Raw genomic sequence first — 20,274 nt, forward strand, 5'->3', positions numbered from 1 at the left:
GGACATCCATAGCGATGCGGAATAGAAGCGGAAATGTACGTTCTTTTTGCTAACAATACCTGTTAATCCAATGAAATTGCAGAGCAGACAGAACCTGCGGCACTGGATAGTAATGTGAGAAGCCTTCATCACCATTCACACTGGGGGCAGGAGTTGGTGAACCTGGTGAAATGTTCCGAAGTAATTCAAAGGATCCACTTGGAGTTTGAAGTGGAGATAGCCTGCTTTGGCGAGAATTCGAGTGTAAGGACTGAGATGAGAAAATGTCCACAGGCCAGCATTCTGCTGCGATGACATGGGGTCAAAAATGTTGCCCGCAGCAGTTTTGTAAGTTGGTCAGACTGCCGCACGCGCATAACCGTTACACCAAAAGGTAGAATACTGAAAGCTTAGCTTTCAGTATCAGCGACAGTATATATACTGAGTATGGGAACTCAGGTAGGCCAGCGTGCTTACAAGTTTTAAGCTATCAAGGCCGGTATTTAAGTTTTTTACTGAGGCTCTAGCCAGGGTCTCAATTCAAAGAATGGCCGAGTGAAAATCCTTCAATGTTGGAGTGGCAGCTACGTCGAGTCCACTGCAGCTCATTGTAATGAGATATTCATGTGGGGCCTGGGCCTGGGGCCATTCACAGGGGATTACGATGTATAGATATGAAGTACACGAAATCGATTTGTAAATCTCGAACTCAACGAGTTATAACTCGACACAGTTCTGAGTTTCGAGTTGAAACGAATTTGGTCATTTTCAAAGCGAGCCGAGTTCACATCGAGTTTAACTCGCCTCGACAGCTCGTGACTGCAACATCGGCCTCCCCAAAAGTTCCAACCCAACGTCCAAACATGCCTCATACCACTCATCCACCCACAAAACCCCAAAACCGCCATCACCATCACCACCGCCCCCAACACCGCACCCGCCCAGCACCACCAAAATCAGCCTTCCGACGCACCCAACCAAAAGCTGTCAATGTCAATGCAGAAACCGAGTCTGAAGCGGAATCTGGCTCGGAGAGCGTTTCTGACGAGAGCTTCGGTGATGCCCACGATGACGATAACGATGCGGACGCGCCTCGGGTGGTGCAGTGGGTGGATGCAGAAGATGAAGATGAAGATAGTGAAGCCCTAGTAGAAGAAGAAACGGATCTAGATGACGACGAAGATAATATCAATGTCATCCCATCTGCAAAATCTTCCAGAGAATTGGTTCGCTCGTTTTCTTGGTTGCTGGTGCAGGTATACTGACTTATGTGCTTTCTGCAAGTGGTCTCTTGAGGACAGTATGTGTTCAATTCTCACATCTGCGTTCGTTGACTTATCCCTGTGTCTAGATCTATCCTCCTTACCTCTAGGAATGCTCCGCAAAGCCCAACATACCCTCTCTCAAACTCGCGCTCTCACCGATTCAGAATCCGAGTCTGACGCATTAGAAGACTCATATTCAAGCAACGACGAGGACGAATGCCCTATATTAACCACCTCCAAAGGCAAGTCAAAAGAAATCCCAGAAACTGAAAAACACTCTAGAGCACGCAAAGACCTCGCCAAAAGATCTAGCAAACACGCGTAAGTATCCCCAACCCAATCCCTCACCCACTCACTCATCAACAATTCTACCCCAGACCCACTGAAATAACCTCCAAACGACCCGTTAGCAGGCGGAGAATAGTGATCGACTCCAAAACACCCGTACGTTCCACCCCTCCCACCACGCACGCACGCACGCACTCACTTGTATTGCAGCAACCCCGCGACCCTCGCTTCCTCCACATAACAGGAACATTCGACCCCCAAAAATTCCGTACCCAATACACCTTCCTCTCAACCCTGCACAAAGATGAACTCTCGACCCTCCGCTCCAACCTCAAACGCGCGCGCAAGCTTCTGCTCAACTCTCCCGCCGACCAACGCCTCGAACGCGAACGTGAAGTGGGGAGATTGGAGCTTGCTGTAAAGAGGGGAGAAAGCGCTGTAAATAGGGATAAGAGGGAAAAAGTGGAGATGGAGGCGCTTGGCAAGGTGGCGAGGGAGGAGAAGGAGAAGAGGGGGAGGGGGGAAATCGGAGTGGTGGATGAAAACGTGTAAGAACCCTTTTCTTCTCTTTCTCCTCATTCGTTGTGATCTCGTCTCATCTCGATTCAGCCGAGAAGAAGGAGTTGCTGATGAAAGCTCGTTACGAGGATATCGCATCAAGCGGGGGAAAACGCGCTGTAAAGAAAGCGATAGAAAAGAAGCAAAAGAAAACAAGTCAAAAAGAGAAACGATCGCGTCCGTTTCCTGCGAGTGCGGACAATGGTTGGGGGCAGAAGCGACCCGCGCGATTTGCTCCGAACGAAGAAGGAAAAGGAAGCAATCCCAATCCCTCAAAACGCAGGAAAATTGTCTAACATCTAATCAAATTAAAAAGTACATGACATTATCAATCCTCAATTACCCTGCACGAACGCGAACGGGGGTATGGTATTGTAAGGTAACATGACACTGCTTGTTTTCGTCAGCTTCATCGGGGTCGTGTATGGAGGTCAGAAAAGACGGAATGTCTGGAGATCAAACATGCGAAAAAGAGGTCGATGATGGGGTGGTATAGGTACAACAAATTGAATCAGCTATTCGAGAAGATGGAATACGAAAAGTTTTCCTGCTCGTACAAGGGAAGATACAGCGCTGGATATGCGCCGATCTAGACAATCGCTCTGACGACAAGCGGATCTCATCAGCAAGAGGCTCCATACCCGACGCAAGCGTATCGAAAGACTTGCCGAGGCTCAGCGCTCATGACCGAGTCACGAGACGGGAAAGTGAGTGCCACGATTTGATTGAGAATGACGTCGCGGATCCTATTAACGGCAAGTTTGGACGCATGTTTGAATCTGGCCAGCGTTCGGCTAGCTTTAGCATGCGCTCGTCTGGTGGGAAAGCGAGGGACGCAGGTTGAGGATCAAGCCGTGTGGACAACGTTCGAGCCTCTTTTGCGCGCATGGCGATCTGCAAAACGAGATCGCGTTTTCGTCAACAGAGGTGAGACAAAACTGTAGACCAACGTCGGAGAGCAGATCATGTCCTAGCGACACTATAAGACATTAGAAGAAAGGGGGAAAAAATACTGACGAAGTTGGGGATTACGAAGGACAGAGTGGAGATCGAGCTCTTTGAGGGTATGGCGGTTGATGCATGCATGGAATATGGGACAAGTTGGCCGTCTGGTGAGAAGGTTACCGCATATACCCTATCAATATGCTGGAGCACACGACCGAAAGGTTTGCGAGTTGCGGTACTCCACAACCGGGTGGTGGCATCATTGCATGCGCTGGCTAGCAGTTCACCGTTAGGTGTGATGACCAACAAGTTAATAATGTTTGAATGTGCACGCAATGGGGATCAGAGCTGGCCCCCAGTCAGTGCACTCCAGAAGTAGATCTAGCCATCGAAAGATGCAGAAATGAGATGGCCATTGTTGGGATGCCAGACTATCGAGGACACTCCACGTTTGTGGATGAGTGGTTGAGTTTGCTGCTTGCCGGTCGCTGAACTCCAGATGCGAACTGTGCGATCCTCTGACCCACTTGCAAACTTGGTTCCGTCGGGGGAATAGGCCACTGTCCATACGATGTCTCGGTGATCATCGATGTTGAACATGAGATCTCCTGTTTCCGTGTCCCAGATCTTGAGTGTGCCGTCGTTTGATGCGGTAGCGAGCCTTTTCTCATTAGGTGAGAACTGTATGAAACGGACAATCTGGGTGATGCGACAGACATCTGATGATCTCCATCGTCTCTGCATCCCATATCACAATCTTGCAATCAAACCCTCCGCTTGCGATTCTTCGTCCATTCGTTGATACAGCGAGTCCCACAGTCCCACAACCTCCCTCGAATGGGTTTCCTACTTGATCCCCTGTTTTTACGTCCCAAATGCGAATAGTCTTGTCGTTGGACGTGCTTATGACGGTGAGTTCATTCTCGTTTGTCGAGAATACCACTTCCTTGATCAAATCAGTGTCCTTTGAGTGATCTGATTGGGGCTGGGGATGGCTTCATGTGACCTTGGCACAGTGGATGGGGATCAAACGAGGGTATTAAGGTAGATCAGTCGAGGGAGAGTAGATAAGCGTCAGGATAAAAGTATGCCCGGCATCTCCATAAGGAGGAAGGTGGGCGCTAGGGTTCCTTCCGAAGGCGGCGCCTGATAGACTAGACTTGACCTAGACGGTGACACAGTCAGTTGAAAATATGCGAGACTCCCAGCCGGCGGCCTTGTCGCGCGTAATGGATGGTGGAAACATACCAGTCGCCTTACACCAGCTGTGATATTCCACCCATCTCCCGCCATCGTTGTGTAAGGCGACTGGTCACAAGTGTTTGCGTGTATAGGACTGATAATAGCTTATACGGGCATCACGTCGTAGTCCTTGTCAGTTTCTCGAATAGTTAGATAGCTGATCAACATCAGTAAGAACTGAACAACACACATGCGAAACAAGCCGAAATAGAGGGGTTTATAGCAACGAAGGTTACGGTAAACAATGAACGTGTCAAACCCTGACCTCACTCACTCAGTATCTTCGTGCTCTGCTTCTGGTTCATGAGCTCCCAATTCTTCATCCCTATCGTCCTGTTCGCTGTCTTCGTCTTCCCGCTTCCGCTTCCCATTCACACTCGTAGTATCCTTGAGAACTCCGCCATCCGCGATCGTCACGCACGTCAGCCGCGTACCTTTTGTATCGTATTCAGCTACAGGTGATATCTGAAGCGTTTCACTTCCAGATTTTAGGTCGCCGGGCAGTGAGGCTAGGTCGTATACATGGATTTTACCATCAGATGAGACGGTGCACACGATGATAGTTGAGAGGCGCGCGTTTGTCTTCGTCGATGGGGGCAGTGCGAGAGGAAGAATTTCGACTGCTTTTACACTGAAGAGACGAGATAAACACGAAGTTCGGATGAGTGTATGGTACCACGTACCGATTGGAGTGCCCGGTCATTTCGGCAATGATGGTGGGCATTTTGTCTGGGTCGTCTGGAATGTCGTAGATCGACAATTTTTTATCTTCTGCGCCGACAAGTAATAATTCACCAGCGCCATTTACTCGTTTGCTAAACCGAAGTGTATGTATTCGGGATGGATGCGTGATGGTATGGCGAAGAACCATGTCCTAGGTGATCGAACTGAATATCCGAACGGAAGGGACAGGTCGGATGACTTACGATCGTGAATACGTCGATCGTATTGTGAGATTGCACGACAAACGACGAGCCTGTCGTGGACCACCGCACGACTTCTCCCTCTAAACCATCGTATAAGGTCAGAAACGGATCCAATTACTAACGAGATACTCACCTTTCCCCAGCTTCGTGCTAGCAGATCCCTTTCCCCGCATGAGATCCCACATGCGCAGCGTATTGTCTTTGCCCACGCTTAGTGCGACCTTATTCGACGGGTGAACCGCCGTAGAATTGACGCGTCCTTTGTGACCTTTGAGGGTGCGAAGCACGACCCAGTCACGAGCACGGAACAGGCACAATGAACCGTCTTCAGACGCAGAGAGGAGATGCGAGCGGGATGGGAATTGAAGCTGGGTTATGGACCCTGTCATAATAACGATTTATAAATGAGGCAGATATGTAGAGCACAAGGACACACCTTCGTGATGCATCAGCCCGCCAATCTCTTTTTTCCTCCGCAGATCCCAGACCTTTATGACCTCATCCGCGCTCCCAGTAGCAAGCCATTTCCCGCCATTCGGAGATGCAGTAACAGCCTTGATACACGATACATGTGCGGGGAATATGAAGATGGGTTGCAGCTCGAATTTGTAGCCATTGTCGGCCTCATCGGGCGAGACAGATCCGTCAAGGCCGTACAGCAGTTTTTCGTAGGAACCAGCGATGATCTTGAAGGAGGTGGGGAGGGTGGTGTCCTCTGAGGCGGGTTTCGTGGAGGCCTTTTCCTTGCCTTTGCTGGAGGAAACGAGATTGAGATCGTTTTGGGGAGCCGGTTTGAGCCCCTTCTTGTCTTGTGGCGAACTCACAATCCGCGCCCTTTTGACTGACCTTTCAGTGGGTTTGCTGCTTGTAACCTTGGGCATTTTTGGCATATGTCGATCCTTCATAACATTCACAAGTGAATCACAACCCAAAAAAAATCGGGAGCTATTAGGTGGTCGATGTGTCCCAAAACGGTAATAGTAATCGGTCGAGCGTCTGCAACTCTTTCCGCCTATTAGCGAAATTTATCGAAGAATCCAGCGCATTCAAGAAGGCCGCACTGGAACGAGAAGGGGACTGGGAAGAAAGGAGAGGGATAGAAGCCTGAGTGAGGGCGGGAAAGGAGGTGACGAAGGAGGGAGGAGACGAGAAGAGCACAGAAGGAGGAGGAAGGAGAGAAACTGTACCATATTATACTCAGCCTGGACACCGGACGAACTTATACGCGCACCGAAACTTCTCAAACGCGGACCGCTTGGCTATTCGTACTATACTTACACCCCTTACCCTGTTACAACATCCCCCAGTACAGCCCTAACAGGGCACCGCGTCTTAACAGTTTACCTTGTTTGTTGCGGTATATAAATATAGAAATTCTCTCTCTCTCTCTTTCCGCCTTGATCCACACAATGAACCTTCAACAAGAGAACCTGGACCTCATCAAGGAACAGGACTAGTATCAAGATAAATTCGCAACAGTAACCACTCAATTAGCTGTCCTGGAGAATAAACTCGAACGGATGAAGACGCGGCTGAATGACTCGAAGCAGCATGTGCTGCAGTTGCAGAATGACAATGAACGGCAGCTTCAGACACGGGCGAAAACAACCAATCCCTTAGCTGCACAGGAAAATGATGTCGAAGGGTTGAAAACCCATCTGAACAGCTCGAAACGTCATGTCATGCAACTGCAGCATGACAACGAGTAATGATTAATGACTCCTCCCCTCTCAATGCGTCAAGGACGGAATGGGGCATAGTTTCATTTAGTCGACGCCAATGACAACTCATTCAACAACCCTGGTATTTATTGTCTCGTACCGATATTTGTCTCATTACTTAAGGTTTCCGATCCTTGCAATATTGCGACTCTACTATGAGCTATACCTATCACACCAAACAATTCGTCGTGTAATACCGACGTATCTATCCGAGTCGGTGAAAACCGTGACTGATAACCTACCATGCCAGCCACCGAAGACTGTCGATTTTTTATACGAAAAAGAACTGATCACCCGTAAAGTGATGGTCCCGCACAGGCCTAGGGCGTGCATTTCAAATTGACGGTACAATCAGTACCCGAGACCGATTCCTTAACCCTCGAGCACGGAAAATCATATATCCTAAAGCCCTCTACAGTCGTATGTACCGGTGAGGAGCCCTCTGCATTTCCGATTCATCTCCAGCGATGCATGAGTATACGATCGATTATTAAGCCCCGAAGTTTCAGCGCTTCACTTCAACTAGCATTTGAAGTAACGGACAAATAGAGAGGAAGTCTCGTAGGAGCAAACGACTAATCATCAATGATCATACAAAGCGAGTGATGTTACAAATTTAGTCAATGTTACCGAGCTAGGTACTACTTCTTGTTCAGAACTTCACCTCCCCACATGTTTCGCCAGCATATGTGTATCCCATGTGGGCCCGTAACAGGGTGTTATGCTCTCCATCGGTATAGTTGACTGATGAGGATGCCCATTCAATGTTCGAGCCCCACAGCTCGAAAAACTTATCAATGGTAGACTGAGGCTGTCCGGAAGCGAGCAGGTATTCGTATACCGCACGCCATGCGCTGTCCAACGCACCGACGACCCACCTGCAGGTTACATCGCCGTTAAATTGTAATCATCGAAAAGACAGAACTGCTTTGTACTTACGCATGACGGGTGCTGATGGCCTCGCCAGCGATATGCAACCTCTTGTTGGCATTTGGTACAGTGAGAGACGTGTACAAATCCTGGAAATCTCCAGGCCCAAAGAAAGCAAAGGCACCTGTAGCGGAGAGTGTAAGCAACGATTCGCTTACATCAGTATTCAGACTCACCCATTGTGAGCGGGTCGTGGTTCCAGTCCCATGCAAATACGTCCTCGCACTGATCCAACATGAAACTATAAGGGAGGTTGTGTACTTCTGCAAGATTGCGCAACACGAGTTCCTTCAGTTGCTCGTCGTACTCTGTTTTACCGGTGCCGATGAGTGATCCCAAGCGCTCTGCATCATTTGTCCAACAGTAGCTCGCGATCAGCACTGTGGAGGGCGAGCTAGAATCAACTCCATAAGAGGGGTAGACAATGGTTCGAATTGGAAGGTCGGTGAATGATTGGCCTCCTACAATACCGAACCGGTCTGTCCACCACGCTGATTGGAAGCGGATACCAACCTTGATTGAAGGACCGTACTGCAGCTTATGCAAGGCATTTCTCTGCATCACGTTTAAACCAGCACCGGAGAGATCAATCGTCCGTAGGCGCGGCAGAGGGAGAGTTGATATAACGTGTGAATATGTGCGCGGGGTAGGTTCGCCCCTTACAGAAACTGTCATGCCAGTGGTACCGACTTGAGAGATGCTCGCAACACTCTTGTTGAACTGGATTAGAGAATTGGTGCCCTTAGCAGTAATATATTCCGTCATGTAGTTGGTGAGCACTTGAGAACCGCCTCTGGGTACGAGAAATATGAGGATGAGTTCGGCGACAGCACGTGGACTTACCTGAAACACTTCCAATCTACGTCTCCAAAGGTCTGCGACCCGACCTTGGCGAATGCCAGCGCCTCAAGAACCGTTTCAGTTATACCGCGGTCATACCAACCGGTGCTCTTGTCGAATGTCTCGCACCAATTGATGGTGTTAGTGGTAAGGTGCATGGGCGGGAGGTCGAGGCTGACGCTAGGGACATACTTGAACGACATGTATGCGCGAAGCGAGTATACATCGTTCTTCTTCATAACCTCCCAGCCCTTTTCGGTATGCTGCTCCAAGTCCTTCATGAGCATGTTGGCAAATGGCGTAACGACGTCGGCGATGATATTGTCAACGCCCACATTGACGTATTCAGCCTCCACACCCATTTCCCGGGCGTGGAACTCAGGAGGGTGCGACGTACCAGAGACTTGGTAACGTTGATTGTTGAAGTACATGAAAGTGCCTCCTGCCTTCGCCGTGTAGTAGTATTCGATAAGTTTGGATTTTAGAGGTTCCTGGAAATTACTGTCGTTGAGCTTCGAGTAGTCGATTAACTCGCCCAGGCGCTTCATAACGCCAGCCTTGTATTTGCCTTGAGCGTCCTTCTTCGGCAGGGGGTACCTCATGGCGCCAACATCCTAATTGGCGGGAAAGCCAGTGAGCATCTTTGGCAAAGCAACATCAAATGAGTGACATACGTAGTAATCGTATTCTTTGCCATTCGGGAAATGGTAGGTGAAGAGGCGGCCGCCGGTGCGGTCTGAAGCCTCCAAAATCTCGTACTTGATGCCCAGTGAGTCTAACATGATGGCGGTATATAGACCTCCAACTCCTGCGCCTAAAATTCCGACTGTACCCGTCTTGCCATGACCATCCCTTGGGAGCTCAGGGTAGCTGCGACGTCTGATGATGGCGACCCACGGGCCCTTCAGATATCAGCGGGAATGTAAGTTTATGGGGAAGCTTTTTGATGAGAACACCGTGATAATCTTCAACGATGTTTCGACCAAAGTAGCCTAATATGTCTCCTTCGAAATCCATGGTAAGCGCAGGTGGTATTGAAGATTGAATGTGTTGAATATGACTCGTCTTGTATGGACAGACCGATAATCACCCTTATATATTGTGCTTTTCGTCGGAGAAAATAAACGCCATTCTGTAACTTCATAACGCAAGGAACATTTAGACAAGAACACTTACACATCGCTTCTCCAGCGAACTCTAGAATTCGATGGTCCTAATAGCGTTAGAATCTTTGATAAAATCTTGTCCCATTGGCCAGAAGGTCCTTCCATACCACGAAGTACGACAAAGGTGCTGTAAATGAGTTCCAAGACGGGCCCCAAGAACTTAGTGTGAATGTGGTCAGGCGTTTTAGTGGCGCTTGAAGATCCGATATGAGGTAGCTTCGTTGGACGGGGATTATCAAAACATCCTATGCATGACCCATGATCAGTCAAAACTACGCCGTCCTAATCTTACCGTCCCCAATTCAATCTATTTGGCAATGTCATTTATCAGCCACTTACGGAAATTAGGGAACGCAGCCGAACTACTTACTTGCCCATGGGGAAGTGACCGAACTTTCTCGATTCCCAGACATCGGTAACTCTGAAGCCCGAGCCTATCATAATCAGATAATCCGCTCCTATGTAAGTTGCTCCTTCAAGCTTGTGCAAGACCCTGAGGAGCCTATCTGCGTCCTTAACACGGTGTTAACCGGTTAGGATGGGATCCTGTTGGGTTTCGACAGACAGAGAAGCGAGATGGGCTTAGAATAGGCACGTGCATCTTGCGTTGTTCTGCGAGACGCTGATGTCTACGAATGAGGTGTCTTGTTCTACGAGTCCCTTACCACAGACTGAGATAGTATATCTTCTATCAGCTTCCTCTCTGCGTCTGCCCGAACCTGCTCACTACATGAGGGAAACGCCCCCGCCGTTGCTGCGCAAAGTCGCCAAATATCGCATGGTGTCACGATTGTGTCACGATTTCCGATGAGTTCCGATGTGATTGCGCATTGCTACCTGGAGTAGAAGGGGAAGGCTATCCCGAGTGGAGTGAGACTTGGGTCGATAGAACGTGCCCGAAACGCAAACTTGGTGTCTTCACGCTGTAATCTTTGTTAGAGCTGCGGAACGACTCGACCTGCCACGCGTTTGATCTTCTTCGATGCTCGCGGGACGAGGTTCTGACAAATAGTGTGGACGACTACGAATATTGCTTCTATAGTGTGATAGCAAAAGGCCCGGATTATAAGCCGAATGCTCAGTTTGACACGATGATATACTACACACACTTAGGCCTGTTGAATTCATGATGTAGTACCTCGACTACGAGCGTTGATAATCTCGAATGGGAGTCTGCAGATGATGAAATGGACTTGCACTGGTTGAACGTTGAACGTTGATATATCGTGAATGCTCGAGCACTTGAATCAACAACAGCTATAGCGAACTAGCCTAGAACCCCACACTCATACGAATCCATGAACATCCCAAGTGTCGAATTTCCTGCCAGCCGTGTACACGTTTGAGCGACTCGTTCGGAAGTGTCGATATTATTATGTCAATCGTTGTTTGGTTGGACTCTGGTCTTGTGCATGATGGTGACGGGGGTCATTGATCAGCATGGCTGTGCGTGCACTTTGAACGGCGATTGCTCGTACTTGCTTACCTCAAAAGTGACACAATACCAGGGAACCGAACAATGTCGGACGCGTAACAGGGAGGTTTGATCTCATCTCTGTCTCCATTCAGCCTGTGCATAGGCCGTATTTGCGGTCAGATAACGGTGGCGTTAAAGCAACGTTGATCATCATCTACATAGTGCTGTGACATAGGCAGGAGATTAACTTGACCCCCTGTCTTCTAACATCAGATAACGTTCCATACTTCAGTAAGTTCAAAGTTTGTACCTAAAAATATGTCACAAATATGAATATGCCTTCATCAACTGCGCGCACGAGGTCCATACTATTATGTACCTCAATATTACCATCACATGATACTGAGGTCGCCGTCGATCTTAGACTGGTGATCAGCCCCTCTATGAGGCAAGCACCAGTCTACGTCGATCTGATCGGAGGCGCATTTCGACTCTCGACCCCACAGGAACTCTAGACTGACAGAGAAGAATCAAGAGAAGAACCAAAAATAATGTGACGGTCGTCCTGTTCGGGCTCGGTATTCTGCTGTCCCGAGCATCATACGCACCCCTGGGTCGTGTATACTGTAATTTGCAACTCGCCACCTCGCGATTAAATCATCGCAACGAAAGTAGGTGTTGCGCCCTGGCACTTCCATTCCAGAAGATACGGACCAATGTCAGTGGCGTCCTCTTAGCATTCTGCCGTCTCGAGCATTACACCCACCCCTGAAGCATGCAATTGATTTGAACCATACTGTAATCGCAACTCACCACCTCGCGATTGAGCCATCGTGACGAAAGTGGGTATTGCTCTCTGGCATTTCCATTGCAAAGGAAGTTGAGAACCAATGATTCATTCAGTCTCGTCCTGCACAGGCTCGGCATTCTACTAGTGCACGCACCCCTGAAGCATGTAGCTGATTTGAACCATACTGGATATAGTACTTAATTGCAACTCGCCACTGGTGACTGGACTGTCTCGATCGTGGCTCTCGCGATTTGGGGTGTGGAATTTATCCAGACGACACCATCGAATGATTCAGGACTGAATGCAATGAGCTGCTCTGTTGTGATATGATGGTCTTAAGTTGGCCTTGGAGGTGGTAAAGCGCATGACAGATCTAGAGGGACAAACTGTTATTTACAAATTCGAAGATGACTCACATGACCAAAGTCTGAAAAGGTTCTGCCTCGAGGCCGCCCGTCTCGAATATTCAGAATTTCAGATATTCAAAATTCGGACAAACGTACTGCATATAGAAACGCTTTCTAGTTCCCAAGTGGATTGAGAATTCGATGAGAAAGAAGAACCGATGGTTGTTAAGTTTAGGGCAGGAAGGCTTTCTGCTGGCGATTTGGAAAGTACCAGCCTCGATACAGGGAGACAATTTTTGGCAATCCTCGAGTACGCATGTGAGTCTTCGTCCAGTCAAAAATTGTGATCAACACGAGTAAGGCCCACAACCTGTCGTAGCAGCCTGAGGGGGTTATGCATATGGGCTGAAATTTGAATGTTGTGATAGGCTAACGTACGACGGGTGACTGCACAAAAGGTAGTGGACGCCGCGCACCTACGGTAGAAGGCGCGAAAGAAGCAGATAGTCGTTCTAGACTTTCCCCTAGTGGTTTCTCGTCGATTAAAACCTTCGGTGATAGCAGGCTCATTAAACAAGGGAGAAGCCGATGACCCTCATAATACGTAAATGGGTTCAACCGCCGACCACCTGCCACCACTTACTGTCTACTTACCAGGCTTACCTGCAGAAAAGTACTATAAGCAATCGCAATCACAGAAGTACTGCTGCAACCTGTGAGTCATACAGGCCAAGTACTCATGAAAGTAATTGGCTTGCCGGACTCGCAGAGCTCAGCGCTCAGCCATCAATGCAATCTGAACCTGAATCAGGCAAAAATAAGTCCATGGCATGTACGTCGAGGACTAGCTAAGGTGAATGACAGGCATATGCATTCTATGAAACCTCTGATCGTTGAAATGGCTCCAGACATGTGCCCGGCATGTCATAGTAAACTGGACCATCGGTTCCCATTGCGAGTCGTCACGTAAAGCTCACGGTCCATCTCAATCCAGACTGGTTTAGCATGCACGCCTCCTGTGTGGAGAGTGACGTTGAATGTCTTACATTTATCCTCTTCATTCAAGGTATAAAGTCTCGACGTTTTCGAAAGATTTCTGTTCCCCATCTCATTCTCCTACCGCACAGATCCTGGTGATTTGTTGCACGACAGGCATCGTACTCCTCAGCTGTATCTACTTTCCTTGTTCTTCCAAACGCTGCGCAAGGCCGCATCCCCTCATTGTACGCGATTTCTATCATGCGCTTCAATTCTCAGTTTCTCGCTTTCACAAGCATCTGTGTTATCATCGCTCTCGTGCTTCCACCCCATGCCGATGCTGCATATATCGCAAACCATCCCAGTGGCAACCGGATTGCCGCTGCGAATCAGGCTGATGAGCCCCGTACTGTCTTTTCACTTCCGAGGTTAACTGCTGGACATGTTCCCGACAAATCCTCTGAGGGCAAAGGAAAGGCGCGTGTCGATACTCCTAGCTCGGTAAGTCAGCTCGTCTTTTGATGATTGCCATCGCCTTTTGACACTTGCCTGCATTACAGAGGTTCTTCAGGTTTACCGATTCCGACCCCTCGAACCCGCTGGCCGGCATTCAGGATTTTGGCTTTTCTCGTGTCTATGGCGATGTTCAACCACCTTTCTCGCCGCGCGATGCCTCCTCACGTCGTCCTACTCCTCTCTCTCGTCGCTCCTCTGCTCTCGTTCATGGTGCAGGCGGAAATGACTATCTAGTCTCCAGAGGAGCAGCCTCCCCGCGCTCTTCAAAAAGAAGGCTGGGTCGTCGTGGTACTTCTACTGGTCGTATTCCCGGGACTATTGACATTATGGTATATAGCATATTTTTTTTTGCGCTTCTCTATCCTTATAATTGCATTTTTAGAGCGGAGCGCAAGGCAGCCACCTCGCATCTCTTGCCCTCGATTCTCCGCCGTATAACTCCACCAATACCACGTCGAGCAACTCGACCGCCGGTCGTGCTAGTAATGGTTCCTTCCTTCTCAATGCGTCAAGCATGAAAGGGACACAGTTCTACTTGGTCGACGCCGATGACAACGACTCATATAACAACCCTAGTATTTAATCTCTCGCACTGTCTGTTTTATTACCAAGCTGACATATCTTGATAGCAAACGCGACCAAGCACGTCCTGATTCAAACTGATATCCTCAATTCCACCTTCTGCGCTACTTTCGACCCGAACCCGTCTGGACCTGAACCATTGAAGATGACGATGTGCCCCCCGTCGCAATCCAGAAATGACGTCGAAAACCTGGTTTCCCCGTTTCCCAACGGCATGGCGCCTATCGTCGACTACACAATTTTTGCCTGCAGATCCCCACAAGAGCCAGATATTCGAGTATAATCCCTCCAGTGGTGTTATCAAGCCTGTGTGGACGAACAGCGGCGGCAGCACTTCCTCGCGTGCGATGTTTGTTGAGCGGGACGGTTCGACTTCTACCACCACTGGCTCCAACACGATAGCATCCACCGGGTCTAGTACCACGAGCTCCACGTCTGCGCCTCAACCCACCACTTCCTCGTCTGCACCACAAGCACAGGACGTAACTCTTGTCTTCCGGCCTTCTGATCTTGCAGCCTCTGCCCCTCCACCTTCTGGCAATGCTGCTGACTCCAGCGCGGATGATGAGATTGTGACGACAACTATCACCACAACGGTTGTCTACACTGCTACTGCCACTGCGTCTTCATCTTCGTCGTCTACTGCTGGAAGCCCTCTGGCCGCTGTCGCCATTACATCTTCATCAAGCTCGTCAACGCCAGCAGCATGCAGTTCGACATCGACACTCCCTCCTGCTGTCCACGCTGCTGTTGCTGCTTCAAGCGCGGGGTCATCCTCTTCGCAAGCAACCTCCACGGGCTCTGCCACCACCCAAGCGACATCGACATCAATGCCGCCCTCCCCTTCTGTCCAGGCTGCTATTGTCGCCTCAAGCTCGGGATCGTCATCTTCTCAAGCAACTTCCGCGGGCTCTGCTACTATCCAAATGGCGTCATCATCGATGCTGCCTTCTCCTTCTGTCCAAGCCGCTGCTGTTGTCGCTTCAAGCCTAGGCTCGTCGTCTTCTCAAGCAATGTCCACGGCCTCCGCCACCACCCCACTGACATCGTCATCGATGCCACCCTCTCCTTCTGTCCATGATGCTGTTGTCGCTTCAAGCCCAGGCTCCTCGTCTTCTCAAACAACCTCCACGGGCTCGGCGACTCCTACCCAAGCGACATCGACGTCGCAGGATATGAAGGGTTCACTAGAAATTGAGTTCGTCCCGGTGACAGCTTCCCCGTCTTCTGTGTCCACCACCTCATCTTCCCCATCGTCCTCGTCCTCTCCCTCCTCATCGTCATCTACAACGCCCAGCCAGATGAACGCTGCTGCGATCGCTTCAGCAATCGCCAACTCCCGTTCTAGTGCTTCTACCGCGAACGGCACTAGCATGAGCAGTTCTTCTAGTTCAACTGTAACTGTTGCGCCGACGACCACCGGAAAATAGGTGGGTATTTCATATCGGGGGCGTACTTAGACAAGTAGATTAGACTGTAATGATGTTACTGCAATGGACAGATCGTTATATGAATTATAAATGAAATTCGCGTTGAAGTCGAAAATATTTCCACCTTGGTTTGCTTCTCTCGTCGCCGTGTGGAAACGTACAGCCAGCGCGAATTGCGATAGCCATCCTATAGGTCTCTAGAAGTTGATGTGCATGTGAGGAATAAAGAAAGCTTGCATGGGCTGTATGCATTGATGATTATCATAAAGTAAGACGCTAGTGAGTCGTCTGCTGGAATTTTTTCAACGTAAGATCTGAACGTCAGATCGAGTTGGTCAAAAGCCGGCCGCGATAATTTTTCCATCTGCGGCCCACGTCAGGTGGAAAGTAGTAACAAGTTTCAAACAAGGCAATTCACCCTATTTAGCCACTGGAAGAGTTACACAACGATACTATCTCATTGCACCCCAACGAGTCGAAGGCAGAACGAGGCGCAAATTAAGCCGCCGTCTGCAACACCAAGTCCAATAAATATTGGACTAGCAGGGATGGACAAAGGTCATGATCTAACTGCCTTCTCAAAAACTCTTTCCGTATCTTTTCTCAGAGGGTGATTGACCAAGTTAATGGGTGTACCGTTGTATCTTGTAGCTGCCATCCATGCCAGCATCGAGTGGACAAGAACCCAGCATACGGAGACAGACTCAGTCCATGGTTCCGGTCATTGAAGTTTTGGAAGTGTTTTGCAGAATATTACTCTAGGCCTCGTGAGTGTGATCCTTCGTGTTTCAGTTGCATTGGCATCGGTGTTAGACGAGCGATCGAAACACTCAGACAGCAAGCCTCCGGAAGGAAATTTTGATCAAACGTCGTGCTGTGGAATGATGGTCGAGTCTAACAACACGTGCTGGAAAGGTTTCGATCACACATCAGCTAGAGACTGAAGTGACCTTAAATCAACCGAAATCCTCGAGTGTGAGGTTGGTCGGCGTTACGAGAGCACGACAATACCCAAAAACCATGACACTAGAAAAGGGATGTGGTGGGGTGAATGAAAGCATGAATGAAGTTAATATACAAGAGAAAATGGTGTCAAAATTGAAGGCTGTTGGATTGGTGAGGTAGGATGGGAGGATGCTCATCTAGTTATTGCATGCGCTAGTTGCGCTGGTGGAACAGCCATGGAATACGGGTCTAGGGCTGGATGGGTTGTGGCCGAGAGGGGAGGTCCTCTGGCGTCATTAGCTACGTGACATTTTCAAGAGGGTAGTAGGGCGGGATGAAAGGCAGGCTGCTGCACTGTTAGGTAGTGGTATTAGACACAGAAAAAGTGATTGGGAAGCTCACCTTCAGATGCAGGAGGTGAACAAGAGCGGCAAATATGACGGAGGGGTGCAACTTTGGTGTGGGCTGAGGGGTCTTCCGGTCAACGAGAAGCCTGATCGTGATCGCAGAAGGGGCAAGGTGAAGGAAAAGCAGAGCGGCGAACGCGACCGAGCAAAACAGCTTCGTGCAGTACTAGTATGCGACGAAGTAGGGAGTCGGAGACAGTAGACTTTCTCATAACGCATAACTCATAACAAATTAAAAACAAGATATTTTGGTACATAAAGATATCGCTGGTAATATTGGATAGCTTTTTGTGTCCGAAAATGATTTGTTAGGAAATTGTTTTGATTTTTTAAAATTATGCGTTACATCAGCAAATCACTTTGCTTCTGTGGGTTCTGTACTGTACAGAACCCACAGAGTCTCACAGAGTTCCACAGTGCAAAGTGTTTTGCTGTATGAAAAAGTCTACTGTACTTGGGAGGACAAAGGAAGGTATTTCGGGCAAGCGGAGGCATGCACTTACCGGGGACGAAGTTGAAAAGTGAATGGACTACAATTGTAAGTTGCATAATGAACTCACGGGTGCGGGATGATCATGATAGCCTGCCTCAGCGGATAAACGGGTATGTATAAGCCGAGTATGGCACATCACAACATCTACAGATCCCGGAGGGTTTCTGGAACGAGGTGAGTCGTTGATAATAGAGATCTCCATAAATTTATTAGTCTGGTTTCGAGTAACGTTACTGCAGGGTACCCTGTTATCAGGGGGACTCGGACGTTACTCGGTTCCTGCAATCCCTGAGGCCTGAGGCTTAAGCTTGACTCATTGAGTCACAGACTGGTGACCAGTCTAATTGAGCCAATGTACAACCTAATGGCCGTACATCCATAGTTGGACCGCCGGTCGCATTGAAGGCTCGCTCAAGAAGGCTTCTCTGAGACGCATCTATGAACCGACCTCACTCTCACTTCGAAGTTCGCGCGTCCGAATTGCCGGATTCGAAGTTTTCTGGTTCCCAGACATCGCGTAACTTATTAACTTGAGTTTCATGTCGCAGGAGCCGAGCAGGTCAGAGTGATTACGGTAAGTATTGTTCATGATACTACTCAACAAGCCTGCTAAGCACTGATAGGCTGAATCACAATAAACTGAGTCAGTTATGGCAATGGCTTCTCTCCGGGAGTGATTAAATTGCTGGGTCTCAATCACAGGTATAAAGGCAGGACTTCCAGTTAGTTGGCCAATTCACAAAGTCTTCCATCTCTGCCAATCATCCACACCACACCATGACTCCTTCTGATTTTCCTCCCCCAGGTATTTACTATATCCAGTCTACATACAATGGCGGCTACGCTACTGTCCGCAGCGGTGGCGTTGGCGCCCTTGAGGTATATGGCAGCATTGTCGCGGACTACGATCAGGAGGTAGGCCGAAGGATTTTGAGACCTCACCTGAGCGCTCACTCCGGGAGTAGTGGACCCTGAAACATGCTACTGATGAGAACAATGGAAGATACACTATCACTGCGGCCTTGCATGCCAAATTGCCACTGGGTGTGGATGAGATCGAGCAGGTAGGTGGTCTGCTCTAAGATTGAAATTGCTGCTCAGACAGGGTCCGTAGAATGCTGCAGTCCAGGCCAAGAAAGCTGACCCACCGCAGACCTGGATCCTCGAGAAAAGAGATGACGAGGGTTCTTTCAGGTGAGAGATGAGGGTTGTTTTAATTATTCGTGCTCACGGATCATAGTATCGGCCAGGTCGATTCGGAGATCAACTATGTTTGGAATGTCCAGCAAGATTCGGTGGGTGTGCACGTTGCCCTTTTCCGTGAAGTTCTTGAATCTAGTGCAGATCGTAATCCGTGGTGACGACGGACATAAAGTTCAATCCTGGACCTTCGTGTTGGTGTGAACTCGTGTTGCTGGTGAACAGAATCCAGTTTGAGCCAAGTCTGCTTCACTTTGGGCAGTTCGATACAGCCTAGTTTATGACGCTGTAAACAACCTTTGTTTCTGATGCAGCAAGCGAATTTGTCTAATCGTGCAGCAAGACCGCGAGCGCCATCAGGAAACGAAGGTTCAACACCAACATAATCATGCCCGAACTTCTGGGTGCCCTGAGATTACGACAATCGAAGTCCATCTAAAAACCTGGTTCAGTTACTTGAAGGTTCAAGTTGATAAAGCGCTCAAAAACTGCTGTTTGACCGCATGCAGCCGTGGAGAGCTGATCAAATAAAACGGGTCGGCTCCTTGCCCACTCCAGCCTAGGTCACGTAGGGCCTCTCGTATACAAACATGCATGGGCGACAAGCAATTGACTCCATTATCATGATCTGCGCATGAACACTATTGGATTTACCTACAACGTTTTCTACTGATAGCCCGATATCCTCATTTGTAAATAGCGGCTACCAGTCGTTTCCACTACTACTTCAAGGGGAGGAATAAGGACAATGTACTTATTCTGCTCGCTGCTCATTTAATCTCGAGGCTGGCGTCACTTCATCTCCAAAAATCAGGGACTCCGGGGGACAATCCGACCGTACTAAAATCCCTTCAACTCCTCCATCTCGGCAGAGAAAGACTTAAGCTTGCGTAAATTTGGGAGCCTAAGGGCATTGAACAACCCGAGCGTTTCTGGTGGGTAAGACCAAGAGAGGCGCAAGAATTGAAGATTCGTGTGCGTCAATGGCTTTAGTGAGGTCTGTTCGAGGCATTCGAATTGTTCGTCAATTGTTGCCGATGAGAGGCTCGGAGTAAGCTGGAGCAAATGGAGGAGTATATGTATGACTTATAGTGATCTCAACATTTGTCAGGTGGGCCCATCCGGGGTTCAAGTATTCGAAGTTTGACAAGCAGAATATGAACTGTCGTCCGCTTACCTCGATACTGCGCAGGGAGAATGACAGTCTCAAGATGGATTGTGCAACAGCTTCCCTCGTACGGTCGCTGGTCATTTCGACTGGAAATAAAGCCCCTCGAGTGCTGGAAGGTCTTAAAACCGATGTTCAGGA

At 49.0% G+C, this 20,274-nt stretch overlaps 5 protein-coding genes across 5 annotated transcripts; 3 read left to right on the plus strand and 2 right to left on the minus strand.

Annotated features, from left to right (window-relative positions):
- Nucleotides 1-709: 709 nt before the first annotated feature.
- Nucleotides 710-2,386, plus strand: EDB91DRAFT_1345081 (uncharacterized protein; the record flags this gene model as incomplete). The annotated part of the gene is made up of 6 exons (XM_041325835.1): nt 710-1,205; nt 1,264-1,279; nt 1,331-1,565; nt 1,622-1,688; nt 1,743-2,066; nt 2,147-2,386. The coding sequence occupies exons 1-6, from the start codon at nt 843-845 to the stop codon at nt 2,384-2,386; spliced, it is 1,245 nt and encodes a 414-aa protein (XP_041180451.1). The 5' UTR covers nt 710-842.
- A 1,885-nt stretch (nt 2,387-4,271) lies between these two features.
- Nucleotides 4,272-6,281, minus strand: EDB91DRAFT_1198411 (WD40-repeat-containing domain protein). The gene is made up of 5 exons (XM_041320619.1): nt 5,640-6,281; nt 5,337-5,585; nt 5,204-5,283; nt 4,961-5,151; nt 4,272-4,908 (listed from the first exon to the last, which is right to left on the minus strand). Exons 1-5 carry the CDS (start codon nt 6,106-6,108, stop codon nt 4,548-4,550), a joined length of 1,350 nt encoding a protein of 449 aa, XP_041180452.1. The 5' UTR covers nt 6,109-6,281; the 3' UTR covers nt 4,272-4,547.
- A 1,295-nt stretch (nt 6,282-7,576) lies between these two features.
- EDB91DRAFT_1235818 (uncharacterized protein) lies at nt 7,577-9,711 on the minus strand (the record flags this gene model as incomplete). Its single annotated transcript, XM_041321369.1, has 6 exons — nt 7,577-7,802; nt 7,864-7,978; nt 8,031-8,647; nt 8,698-9,308; nt 9,369-9,530; nt 9,592-9,711. The coding sequence occupies 6 exons, from the start codon at nt 9,709-9,711 to the stop codon at nt 7,577-7,579; spliced, it is 1,851 nt and encodes a 616-aa protein (XP_041180453.1).
- A 3,942-nt stretch (nt 9,712-13,653) lies between these two features.
- On the plus strand, nt 13,654-15,920 carry EDB91DRAFT_1263161 (uncharacterized protein; the record flags this gene model as incomplete). Its single annotated transcript, XM_041324441.1, has 5 exons — nt 13,654-13,893; nt 13,953-14,237; nt 14,291-14,483; nt 14,538-14,716; nt 14,754-15,920. The coding sequence occupies 5 exons, from the start codon at nt 13,654-13,656 to the stop codon at nt 15,918-15,920; spliced, it is 2,064 nt and encodes a 687-aa protein (XP_041180454.1).
- Nucleotides 15,921-18,542: 2,622 nt separating this feature from the next.
- Nucleotides 18,543-19,169, plus strand: EDB91DRAFT_1079594 (uncharacterized protein; the record flags this gene model as incomplete). The annotated part of the gene is made up of 5 exons (XM_041315149.1): nt 18,543-18,680; nt 18,731-18,829; nt 18,880-18,959; nt 19,006-19,060; nt 19,110-19,169. 5 exons carry the CDS (start codon nt 18,543-18,545, stop codon nt 19,167-19,169), a joined length of 432 nt encoding a protein of 143 aa, XP_041180455.1.
- Between the last annotated feature and the right edge of the window lie 1,105 nt (nt 19,170-20,274).

This window comes from Suillus paluster (assembly GCF_016628075.1).
Source record: "Suillus paluster strain FC165 chromosome Unknown EDB91scaffold_10, whole genome shotgun sequence".
In the NCBI taxonomy this organism is placed as follows: Eukaryota; Fungi; Basidiomycota; class Agaricomycetes; order Boletales; family Suillaceae; genus Suillus; species Suillus paluster.

What these genes read in the sequence shown, in the direction of transcription:
- EDB91DRAFT_1198411 (XM_041320619.1), bottom strand. Translation starts at nt 6,108, where the DNA reads ATGAAGGATCGACATATGCCAAAAATGCCCAAGGTTACAAGCAGCAAA. An exon ending in CGGGCTGATGCATCACGAAG is followed by an intron (nt 5,586 to 5,639) that starts GTGTGTCCTTGT and finishes TTATTATGACAG; the next exon opens with GGTCCATAACCCAGCTTCAA. An exon ending in CGATCGACGTATTCACGATC is followed by an intron (nt 5,152 to 5,203) that starts GTAAGTCATCCG and finishes TCGATCACCTAG; the next exon opens with GACATGGTTCTTCGCCATAC.